Consider the following 13,077-nt stretch of genomic DNA (forward strand, 5'->3'; position numbering starts at 1 on the left):
GTAGGGAAGGCAAAGTGCACAACAAAATGCGGGGAAGACAAGCCTGGGTACCAATGCAGCTTTGATGCTGCCATGGAGTTTTCAAAGTGACTGACCTGGTGCTTTCTTTTTTCACTGTAAGCCAAAAACATTTCCTGGCTTTTTGTCATCAGAAAGTCCAGAAATAATTTTCTGAATTTTTACTGAATTCAGTGGAGCCAGAGGAGCTTATAACAGCTGAGATTCTGTTTCATAGCTAGTTTTAGGGCTAAGTCCCCACCCTTTCCATTTAATAGGTAACTCCTTCTCCCCCATCCCACACTGAGCACTACCTTCCAGAGTTGTTCAGGTGCTTTCTGCAGCCAGTGGTAACAGACAGGCCTCTACTAATGGGTATGCTTGCTTTCTGTCCTAGACTTTGCTTCTTCCTCCTCTTACTACAACTAATTTAAACTTCAGAAGTTTTAAATGGCTAAAGTTAGGTTCTTAATTATCTCATCTCCAGTTAGGCAAGGTGAATACTGTTCCATGTGTCTACACTTTTAGGTTCCATAAAAATAACTTTTTAAGGCAATTTGGAAAGATTTAGCCTTATTAGATTTTAAATGAGATTTGACTCGAACAACCACTGTTAAATTGGATTGTTTTCGCAGCATAGCCAGAAACCTCATAAGCCCAAATCATGTATTAAAGGACGAATTTCTTTACATTAAATGAGGACTTTTAAAAGTAACAACTGCTATAGTATGTTACTATGTTTGAATTGTAATGTTTTCATTAAAGAGCAACTGCAGAACTTTTTCTAAGGAGAGTTTAAAAACCAAATTATTTATCCCAGAGTTTAGATGAAGAGGAAAGAATACGGTGATGCAAAGCATTGTGAAGGGTAGGATGTCAAATTTCTTGACAAAAAATTGCGAGGAGAGAATTGCCCAAAAACCAAACAAACTCAAAACCAACAATAACTTATTTCATACCAGTCCTGCACTGCATTGAAAGAGTCTTCACTGGTGATATCATACATGAGGATGAAGCCCATGGCTCCTCGGTAGTAAGCTGTAGTGATGGTCCTGTATCTTTCTTGTCCAGCTGTATCCTGGAACAGAAATAAATATTTAGGCTTTAAGACTAGGAGTTATAGTTAGGTCCTATATCTAAAATAAGACAACCGGGTTTTGTTATTATGTATTTTAAAATTCTCATTTACTCCCACTGAAATGAACTCTACTTACATTTTAGCATTAAATGGGCTTTTACATCAACTATGATTTGTTAAATGCATTTTGACACATGTACTATTAAAAAAATAACCAAAGATGTCAACCTTTTAATTGCTCTTCTCTGCCTCAGCCTCAATGCAATAATAAAATGTTAGCAGAGTTCAGTGAAAGCTGACACTTCAAAGCAGAGGCAATGGAAAACAGGCCAGGACTGTACCAGGCAAAAGACATTTACGTGTTGCAATTTAGTGTCACGGTCAGGAAAATGTCCTTGAGATAAATGCTGTGGTGACTCAGTTCTTACCTGAGGTTAAAGACAACAATTAAAGGCTTGATGCAATGAAAATTATTCTACAAAGTGAATTTAATGTGGAATGTCCCAGTCACAATGTCTGAGGTGCACATATTAATTTAAGATTTACTAATCCTCTTCTGTTGGTTCAACTTGATTCTCTTTACCTACAGAGTGCTGTAGAATACTTCTACCTGCAGCTGTCATTTCTCTGTTCAGCCTGGCAGCACAAAGGTGAAATTCTGGCATATACAACAGAAGAATTTTGAAAGACTTGTGACAGCTAAAAAACACGTCAAATACCATCTGTTGGATGCCAACAACATTAATTCCTCATATTTTAGGTGCCTGCTCTTAAACTGAGGACTATATGATCTTTAAGGTCCCTTCCAACTGAAACCATTCTATGATCAGATCAGCAGTCCTGCAGCCAATCTGCTCCCTCTGGACCTGCCTTCCAAACCAAGGAGAGAAGTTGGGTGCTTAACATATCTCTCATTCAGGAGGTATCTATCATTTGAACAAACACACTTCATCCATGTTTTGGCAAATGGCAACTCTGCGAAACAGTTGCAGGGAGGCAAAAGGCCTTACCTTCAAAGTGCATGTTCAGCATAAGGTGTTGACTGCTAATTGCTCTTATGGGTCAGCAGTTCTGAAATGAATGGTCCTTTAGTCCTTCAAAACCCTCACTTAAGAAAGCATTTACTGACGCTGGTTTCAAATGTGATTAAGGTTTCTGTTCTCTAGAGAAAAAGACCCTAAAGGACTTATCAATCATATAGCTAGTTGGAAGAGTAAAATAAATCCATGTAGAGCACTCTTGCAGGAGTATAGGGCCAGCTTCTGATCAGACACAGCACATCACCACAACCCCAGAAAACACACAAGGTGCTGTGGGTGGGAAACTACTCAGCTTTATAATCCTCCTGTCCATCGTTCCTATACCTGCAGCTTTGTTTTTGCTGCATGCAAGAGACAGTGTTGGCCCTTCCAGAACACATGCCAGACAGTCTATGAAAGGGGAAGACATCAATGATCACCTGTTGTTCTGCACCAGAATATCACAGAGGTTCTCTGTAGGAAGAAAGCGCTTGTAAATAAGCTCCCTGCAGCTCACTTAAAAGGCTCTGCCTATTGCACTACTCTGAGACTACCCACAGCTGTAACACACAGCAAATTTCCCAGTGGAGAGATTATGCAGCAGGAATCTTGCTGTTTCTCCACCAATCCCCTGAAAAAAAAAAGGGATTTTTCCTTGAAACTCATGCATTTATTTCAAGAAAGGGTAGTCCATCGGCTCCTCACAGCAAGGCATTGCCCATTGGCTGAGAAATAGTCCTCCTGTTCCCTCAGCGGGAACAGCCCTCAGCCTCCCCCAGGGGGAGAGGCTTTCTTCATGCCTCATTAGGAGAAAGACCTAAATCAGTATTAGTAACTTCTCAGGTCCTTCAATCAACAAAAACAAACAAACCCACAGGGAGTCGGGCTTCTTCAGTTCTCATGCTCACAGCATTATTGTTTTATACCTGCATTACCAGGTTCTTATACCTCCCAAATCTCATCTTCTATTTTCTGCTCTGTGTTTAACTAGCGCTCATTTTGGCTTAGGGCATGAGGCTGTGACCAGGCAGCAAGCAACTACGAGACACATTGTCTAGCTTCACGCAGAATAATTTGGAAAGAAATTAAATTTGACAATAGCTCGGAGCAAGGAGTTAGCTCTGAGGAGGTACATCCAGGCTGTCCTGGGAAGCAGCCCCAAAGGACTCTGAGGGTGGCTTCCAAAACCTGCCCTGGTACCATCTCAGTGCCTCGGCTCAATGAGGAACTGGATTCACCCCACAGAGTTCATCTGTGTTAAAGGCAAACTGTGCTATTGCCTGAAAGCTCCGAAATTTAGTAATTCTGGTTTGTTGATTTCAGCATTCTACCTGCAAAGCCCCTGTGTGGGGGTGGGCCCCGATTTATACATTAGCGAGAGACCGGGACGTGGCTGCAGGAGGTACAGAACCCCAAAGGGCTACGTGCATTTGCTTAGTTATAACCTGTTCTCTGGTGGACAATGCACTTAGCTCATTAGGAAGGTGATTTGCATATTCATTAGTATATACTTAGGTGCCTGCCATGCACTTCTCAGGTTATCAGAGGGCGTGTATGCAGGGGGAAGACATCCTATATTTCATGGTATGTAAAGTTTATTCATAACCTTGCCCTGGTAGCCATGTAGTACAATGGAGAGATGTGATTCATCTCTACGTGAGTCACTGATGGATTCCTCACTCCGTGTTACTGTACAGGTACAGAGCATGTCATCTCCCCTTAGAGGGGTTTAGTTGCATTTCTCCAAAACCATTTGAATCTTTGTAATATCACCCTCAAGTGATTTTTACCTCAGGTTATGTTAGCTTCTTAGACAGCTATAAACTTGCTTAATTTTCTTGACTCACACCACTTTTTATGCTAGCTTCAGGGACCACTCCCCGCCCCCCGCTCAGATACTTCAACATAAATAAAACAAAACAAACTGCAAAATCTGAGCTCAGTTTCTTTAGCATTCTTCAGCAGTAGCTGCCCTTACATCAGTTTAAAACACCACAGACCTTAGGTAATTAGGCATTTCAGTTTCTTATGTGCAAGACATTTATCTAATGAAGGAGAAAAGAACTGACGCAGATTGCTTTTTTTTTTCTTTTTTTTTTCTGCCCCAAGTTGTTCGCAAGATTTCCAGGTAGACCACAAACTCATTAGAAGGCAAGTGGATGAGGCACAGGCAGGGATCAGCAGAAACACGGTGTAGCTCTAATTAACAGTCTAGTAAATGCCTAGGAAGGATAGCCTGAGCCTTCAGCATCCAGAAGCCTGTTTGGCTGTCCCTGATGAGGAATCAGATAGCTTCATTGTAACCAAGCACAGAAGGTGGGTCTGGTTGTAACCAAGCATGGAAGGGTCTCTGTGAGGTGTATTTACACTGATGTGCTAACAACTCTGTTCTTTTGTAGCCTACATATGCGCCTGTCTTTGATACAAACAACTAAAAACGCCCACAAGACCATTAGTTGGTAGCTTGAAACAAAAATTTGAAGGTTTTGTGTTAATGAGCAATCAAAATTCAGTGTTTATCAGAGGAGACAAAGAGCTAAGTGTATTTGCATTGTGTGCAGATACCCTCTACTCACAAGATCCATCACCTAAACATTCACAATAGGAGCACAACCAGCTTTTCTTAAATTTACTTGGCTATCTCAGCAGAAACAGCAAGGTACTTACACAGGAAACATTTTAGTTTTTAAATCATGACAGAGTCTCTTGCTGCAGGTCTAAAAAATCAGAATCCCTGATTCTGAACCATTGTTCTTTTAGTGAGGATTTCCAGCCACAAGTGCTTTGTTCCAAATAAAATGGCACTGAAACTTCTCATCTGTACTGGATTTAATCCCCTCAGCACCATGACTGTTCTAGCAGTGTACGTGACAAACAGCCTCTAAAGAAATAAACCTTTCGATTTTTTTAAAGGACTATGGTTTGATTTGTTGTTTGGGTTTTTTTGTTTGTTTGTTTTTTTTTTTTTAAGAAGAATAATACATAAGAGTCACCTATTGTCCAGCTGGTTGGCAACAATTACAAGATGCATGTACTTAGCATTGTCCTTGCTTAGGCTGCTCAGAGTCAGAGCAGAGGCTCTGTCAACCCCAATAACCAGCACCAGTCCCAATTTTGGGTCTTCATTAGCTGTGGTGAAGGAGAGACCTCTTCTTCCCTGCTGTTCAGCGTCACATTGTGACACCTACGCTATAGCTTTTTGCACCTTGTTCAGAGTTTGGTCAGCCTTGGAGACATCATAACCAACTTCACGGCCCCACGGCTATAGGGGCAGCAAGTTGTTAAACATCAAAGTGACAGGAAACATCTGAGTCTCTGCAAACACAGCTCAGTTCTCAGCACGACTGGCCACCTCAGCTCCTGTTCTCTACGCGATAGATAACCTGAATAAGCAAGAAATAAAGGCACATCCTGAACGCAGAGGGCTGTTTGTCCTGCTAAAGGCCAATCTGGGACTCAGTAATACTCAACCCCTTTATGTCCAAGACGTGTTTACTTTCCCTTCTGTATGGATGAGGAAACATTCACGCTTGCACGGAGCTATGCTGGTGTCTGTTGTGAACAGTGAGAGTGCCAATCTGCCACCCATAGCCTCTGTCCCACCCTGCTCTCTTCCCACCTCCAGGTAGATCTCTCAAACTGTTCATGTAGCCTTCTCCACTGTTGCCCTGTTCTGCCTTCCTCACTGGACCTAGCTAGCTGCTCAAAGCAAGCATTTGCTTACCTTCCTGGATTGCTGCAATGTGAGATGTTAAATTTCTTATGATCTCCAGCAATTCTAGTTGTTTTGGTCAATATTATTGATGTCTGCTGCGAGGTGGCTGTTATGTTCCCATCCCACTACTCTCATGTCAGGCTATGCATTTCAGACTGCACACTCTCTGGGGCTGGAACTTCCTTAGCCGTGCATCTGCCCAGTGCTCAGCGCAGAAGGGCTCTGCTCTGCGATCGGACCTCCTGGATGTTACATTAACACACACACACACACACACACACTTCCTTTGCAAAAGTAGACTTTTGAGTGGAAGCCACCAAGAATCAGCTAAACAAAAGTTACGTCGAGAAAGAGGAAAGAGGGGAAAAAAAACACCCACCAAGAACCACAAGGGTGAGTGAAGAGAGTGACCTTGGGCTGCCTAGTATGTGCCATCAACAAGAGAAAGCTAACATTGAGCTTCCTGTTTCTGCTGGCAGCTAGAAATAGGAACAAACAGGCAAGCAAGATGAGTCACTGGTTAAGACATGGAAAAGACGTGATGTCATGAAAAGCCTGTGAAGTTTCAGTTGCTGCCAGGAGCAAAATAACACCTGGTTCCTTCAGAGCTCAGCTCTGATTAAAATGCTCCCGTTCAAAAGATCATATTAAGTATGTTTTTTTCCTCTCTTGTTATTGAGTGCTCCCATTGCCTGAGAGTCACTGGAACCTACTCAGACATATTTAGATACCTTGAGAGCCAGTTTCATTTGAGCAATATTAGCAATATGCATCAAAACATTTCTGTTGTGAAAAAAAAAACCAACCCAAAACCACCACAACACAAAACACCCTGTCTTTTTTGATAAAAGGCTCTATCCTTGCAAAGTGTTTTTTAAACACTTCCCCACTATGGCTATCTTCACTTCAACTATTTAGAGGTAGTAAAACCAGAAGCCTGGGATAATTTCAGTACCACCAGTTGCAGAAGCTTCACTTTTCCCATCCTGTTGTGCTAATCCTGTACAGAAGCTCCTACCACCCTGTTGTCTCTAACATTCTCTAACATTCCCACACTCATTGCTCCCACCATGGAGACGGAATTTTTACAAAAAGAGACTTTTAATACATACACAGCCTACGGGAGGTCACCAATATCTGGTCAGTCATCAGAGGCCTCAGTCTTCCCTGATACACACACACACTTTTGAAGTTGTCCCCTGTAACTCAGTGGCTGAGTGTCCCTTCAGATGAGGCACTGCACTTACTTTTATTTTTAAAGTACTTTTGTAAACTCAGCTGATGGACAAGGAGGAAAAGCTAGTGTAGGTTGACCTCATCCACTATTAAAACATTTCTGGTGGTTGGGAAGCCTCAGTTCTTTAACTTTGCTCAGCAACTCCACACCGTTTAAGACAAAAAGTGAATCACTGAAAATGCAACGGGGTGCATTTGCTCAGCTGAATGTAATTTCCAAACTGGAATCAGGCCAAGGTACTGTGATTAACACTCCTGCTCATGACCTAGTAAGATGCTAAAAAATTATTTCCATTTTCCCAGGTGCCTTGAGATTGTAGCAAAGATTAGCAGCAGTTGACCTTCCTGATCTGTCAAACAGTGAGGAGGACTGAAATAGGGCTGCTTGCATATGAACATTATCTGCTTTTCTCATCTTTTTGTAGGTTGAGTTTCTCTGTTATTTAAAAGGCAGTGGCTGCAAAAGAGAAATCACATGAAGAGGTACACACAAAGATTAAGTTCTTTGTGCACATTTCTTAAACCTTACAGAATTGAAAAGTCTTGTTTTTTATGACTAAGAATTAATATGAAGATCAGTCTGATATTTTTTGATTCTTCCTGATCCAGTTACCTTGACAGAAAAATAAAGATATGCCAGTAATAAAAGTATGTAGCATCCACACCACATACCTACTTCCAACTTCCACTTCTCTAGCTGCAAACAAACAGCAGAAGGTAATCGCAAATAAAGTTCAGAGGCATGATGCATTTGAAAGCCCGTCCACTGCAGGCAAGTGATAAAACCATCACTGCTATAATAAAAAAAATATTTAAGAAAATATTAAGAGTGAGATCCTAGAACAAGAAGCATTTTAGGCACTAAATACATTTTTATATAAGAATGCTTTGCCAGTTTTGCGATATCTTTCTGGTTGTCCCACATACATCCTTTAATTCTGTTAATCAACCACTGTAACAACAGCTGTACCACGCACAGATGTCTGAGCAATGTTAGCCACTATAAGCATTATTAATTAGCTAGGGTTGTTGAGAAGCAGATAAATTAATCATGGCCAGAGTACTTCAGAAGCAGCCCTACCCTCCTGTGAATGAGCAAGTGTGGACATCCTAAATGGTCCTGCAGTGCAGTGGATAGACATGCTACAGTCCAGCTCCCACTGTGTGGGTCGTAACAGCAGTCTGCTAACCATAGAGAGGTACAGCAGAAAGGAAAATCTCAATACATTATTAATCAGCTGCCAAAAGAACAAATGCAAAACCTGTGAGGAGGAAGTTAAATGATCTGTGGTACAAGTCTGTCTAAATTCAGTGGCCGGGTTCTTTGATCTGGAAAGGAACAAGGACAGGTGAAGGGAATTAGCGTTATAGCGCTATCGGCCTCCCTCCCCCTCAAACGCATGCAAGCAAAACAGAGCAAATCCCAGCTCCGAGAGCAGCAGAACAAGACCCAGACTTCCTGGAGCCTATTTCTAGGTGATCAAATGTCATGGTAACCAGCAAGAGAGCCAGGCAGCAGAGGGGCTGCTCAGGCCTGTGTGGAGCAGGCTCTGCGCAAGGCTGGACAGCAGCCGCCCGCTCTGGTCCCCAGGCAGCATCGCGGTGGTACCCAGCCCTGACCATGGCTGCACGACTCTCGCCAAGACCTTCAGTTAGCTCATTTACAAAGCAAATATTTATGTCCAAAGGTGTTCATGAAGCTCAATGACTTTGTGCCTGGAAGACCTGTTAGTACCCCTAATTGTAATAAAACTTAGTACTCTGAGCATCACTCCTAGGGCTTGTTCTTATCAAAGGAAGATTTCATCTTATTTAGTAGTGGGTTAGGGCTAAATCTGGGCCTCATACTTCACAAGAACCCCCTAGAGATATTATGTCAAGGGGGTCAATTCTAAGACAAAGTGCTCAGAAATTCTGGGCAGGTTTTTATGATATTTCTAAGATTAAAATAGCAAATCAAATTACAACCATGAGGCAAGAATATGTGCTTTAAATTGAAGGGCAGCAGCAAGACAAAAAGAAAATAACCAAACAATTTATATTAAGAACGACACACCAATAACAAAATTAATAATATTCTTTCAACGTCTTTAAAACCTAATGTGTAATTTTTCAAGATCTGGTAGGAATTAAGAGTTGATCAGGCAACTTCCAATTTATTATCTCCCAAATTAGGAAAAAAGCCCCACTGCTGAATTCAGGTGAGCATTAAGCAAAATTTAAAGACATTTAAGGTTCTGGCACTCAAGAGGGTGGAATGAAAGCTTAAAGACAACAAAACCCAAGAACAATCTGAAGCTCATAAATCAGAAGGTAAATAAAAAGGAACAGGAAAAGCTATGTACCTCACTTCAGTGGAGTTTGAAATATGTTTTCCAAATGCTGGAATTAGCAATAACATAGATTCCGCTATCTCATAAGTTTATATTTGATAGAAATATGCACATACTTTGAAAAGCAATGCAATAAATAAATCTGATGCAGTTCTTTATTGGTGATATGACGGGGTTTTTGTTTAAATTCACAAAAATGTGAAAAAACAATCAAATGGAATTTGAAACTTTCCAAGTAAACCCACATTTCTGCTGAGAATAGAAAGGAAAACTTTCAGCTAAAGGACAGCTATTTTGGAGTAGCCATAAACACCTTAAAATAGAGGCTTGGAATTCAAGTTCTTGTCAACCACAACAGTACAAGCATGATGATGCTCTGCAATAGCACAAGACAAAGAAAATAACCTGCTACCATTTACCGTAATATTTTTTATTATCCACACACAGTCCAGATGTTACACTAGAAATTTCATTGTGCAGCAGCTGCAGATGGCTCTACTGCACTCTTGAGGGCAGTTCAGTAAGCAGCTGTGAGGTCTCTTTGGGGCTGTCATGTGGTTACAGTGCCTATGGGTTTCTTGGTGTGAGGTCCTTTTTCACACAGTTTTAAGCTCACTCACCTTTGTGCTGATGCCGTCTGCTCCTTCCCATTTGGAAGGAGGGTCATGAGCAAATACTTTGTGATACATATGTGAGATTTTTTTTGCTGTTTGGTATTTTTGCTATGCTAATCACCTACAGTACTCTGGTGGGTATCACCACGACACCTCCCTGATCTACATAAGCCACATACTGCTTCCTAGCCTTTGGCCAGCAGACACGCTAAGTGCCTGAGTGGCTCAAATCTTACTGATGAAAAGCACATCTTCATATTTACCTTTTTAGAAAGACAGAGGAAAATCACAACAGATTTCCCAGCTGAAGAAAACGTGTTGTTGGCATCATTAAAAAAAAGGAAGGACATATTTATAATTTATCTGACATTCAAACAAACTTCTTACCCAGTTCCAATCCTTGCCCAGCCAGTCCCACCTATCAAGAACTGCTTCACCCTGCTCTAAGATCAAACGGGGCTATGGTCAGATTTTCCCTACCACCATTACCTACTTGAGATGTCCCAATTACTTCCTTCATCAGCTGTTTAGAAAACTTCTAGCAGCTCTTCTTGGCAGGAATCACTTTGCATTTCTTCTAAATTAAAGATACTGCACCCAAGACCATTTTAGGAGCAAACCAAGCCAAAATCCGTTCCTCTAGTCCCTTTTTCAAGAACAAATGGTTTTGCCAACGAACCCAGCAAACAGAGGAAAGGAAGCCCTATCTAAAGGGGGAAAAAAACCCCCAAAAAATTCTTTGAAGACCTGGGTCATTGAAAAAGACCCCAAGAAGCCAGAATACATTTCAAACAGATTTAGCAAGCAGAGTACAGCTGGGTCAATCACAGCATGTTCTGCAGCAGGCCCAAAAGTCTAATACTAATGAGAATATCATGTCAGCACTTCACATGATCAGGATTTCAGTGAGAAATCCTGGCCCAAACTGAGATTGGACAGATGCTGCTTGGCCCACCTTACATTGCCTTTGAGTATAATCAGCTGGAAAACGAGCACTAATGGATGTTCGCACCAGTGTGAATCTCATACAGTTGAAGTCAACCAATAAAGAATTAATAATGACAAGAAAAATACTGGTGGAGAACTCTATCATATTTCTAATTATTTACTAAGCGATGTGAGCCATAAAAGCAACAGACCATTTCAAACCCAAGTTGCTGCTACACTAATATGTGCACATGTACACAAGTAATAAGGGTCAAAGAATTATTATCCTAGCAGGAAAAACATTAGCTACAGAGAATGTTTGCTACCGTTGTTTACACTTTTTACAGGATTTGAGCAAGCTTCTACTGAAGACGACAGAATTGCTTTTATCAGGGTCAGATCTATGGGGCAGAGAAGACTGTGCTACAGGGACTGCCGGTGTCCCACATGGTGCACTTACCTGCTTTTCTGATGGAGAGCAGCTATGTTGCTGCATGCCTCCACATTCATCTGTCCCCCGCCATTCACAGCAGTGGGACCTCGGTCAGGCTTTCGAGCACAGCCTACTGCCTGTACTCACCAGGACCACTGAGTTCAGCACAGATTTGGGGTGATGCCCTTTGGCAATTGAAATTTGACATAAAATAAGCCCTGAAGAACTGTAAGGTCCTGCCTGCATCCAGTGACCTCAGTGAAGAATCCTGCATATGCAGAGGTCCTGACTTCTCTCCCATGAAACTCTTAAGTTTCTAGATAAAAGGAAAAGAAGAGACAGCATTTTCCACGTGATCTGCTTCTCAAAACATATAACAGACCTCAGCCCAAGGAAAGAAGGCTGTAAAAAGAGCTGTTAATGACAACTCCAGCCTGTCTTATTTAAAGCAAATGAAAAATTTACGTGCAACAGAGACAGCATGAGATTGTATTTGTACAGAACACTAAATGTGTGTGATGCTTTACAGATCAACAAAAACGTGGGGGCATCATTCTTCATTATGTTCTATCAATTTTACGTTAATATAGCTTCATAAAATAGGGAAACTGCACAGCATCACCCCAAGCAAGCAAAGGTCTATCAACAAATCTGTAATTGAAGCAATCATAGTATCAGGCACAATACAAGCACAAGTTCATGCATAAACATTATGCTGCTTCCTAAATCACCCAGAGTATCCGCCAGCAGAAAATTGACAACAGACTCTCCAGACCACCGGCTCAGTTCAGCAAAGGGCAATTCTACACTCCATTACCAGCGCACTTTTAGAAACACTTCCCAGCTTAGGAATGAATTTGTCCTGTTACATTGGGGAAAACATATACTGACATATCTATCAAATGAAACCAGCTTCCTTAGCGAGAACTAACCTCTCGGTACATTGAGCTCCTCTGCTTTCATGTGTAGCTACATGATTTGTCTGGAAAAGGTACAACAAGTTGATGTTTTGGACCTTAGTGATGAAAAGCACGTCTTCATATTTAGGGACCTTACCCTAATTCTTTATATCAAGATTCAGGCAGTGCCAGTATCTGGCCTTTCTGCAGAACAAACTGATTTCTGGTCTTGCAGGAAACTGGTAATTAGTTCCTGTTTCACTGGTATACTCATACTACAATCACCATTCTCAGAAGAGAGTCCAGAGAACAAAATTTATCCCCATTTAAAGCATTAAAATTAATACAAAGAACTGAAAGGAAATAAATCCAGCTTCTCTGCTCACATGGCACCCAGGTCTTCTTCCTCCATCCAGTGTACAAAAGGGAAAGTAATTTCCCTTGACCAGTGGTTTTCTCTTCATCTTCCAAGTCAGCTTGAAAATTATGAAAGCCACAATAATACCCAGATCTCTTTGCCAGGTGTTTCCTTTTGTTAGTTCTTCATACAAAGCCTGAAGGGAAAGCAGAAGACTTCATCCCTGTCCTACCAGCACTCACTGCACAGTGACAAAGCACATGTGTGAGGGCAAGTGCATCCTGTCTTACAAACTGAGAGCTCCCATAAATCTCAGACACTCTTAACCAGGCCTTTTTGGCAGACCACGTGGTAGCATCAGAGCTCATCTCCTGCCAATACTTGCAGCTGAGGGAAGGTAATCCTAAAATTTAATCCTCAACAAAGAGTCTCCACCACAGCTGAGCAGTACTTTGTGCCAGCCTTCCT

The 13,077-nt window shown here is 41.6% G+C and overlaps 1 protein-coding gene across 1 annotated transcript in view; it reads right to left on the bottom strand.

Annotated features, from left to right (window-relative positions):
- Window positions 1-13,077, bottom strand: part of RAB3B (RAB3B, member RAS oncogene family) — a 57,445-nt gene that overhangs the window by 11,301 nt on the left and 33,067 nt on the right. The window contains exon 3 of the mRNA XM_068405903.1: window positions 957-1,075. Within this exon, the coding sequence (XP_068262004.1) occupies window positions 957-1,075 (119 nt within the window). The remainder of the gene's footprint in view (window positions 1-956; window positions 1,076-13,077) is intronic.

Source organism: Nyctibius grandis, chromosome 8 (assembly GCF_013368605.1).
Source record: "Nyctibius grandis isolate bNycGra1 chromosome 8, bNycGra1.pri, whole genome shotgun sequence".
Lineage (NCBI taxonomy): Eukaryota > Metazoa > Chordata > Aves > Nyctibiiformes > Nyctibiidae > Nyctibius > Nyctibius grandis.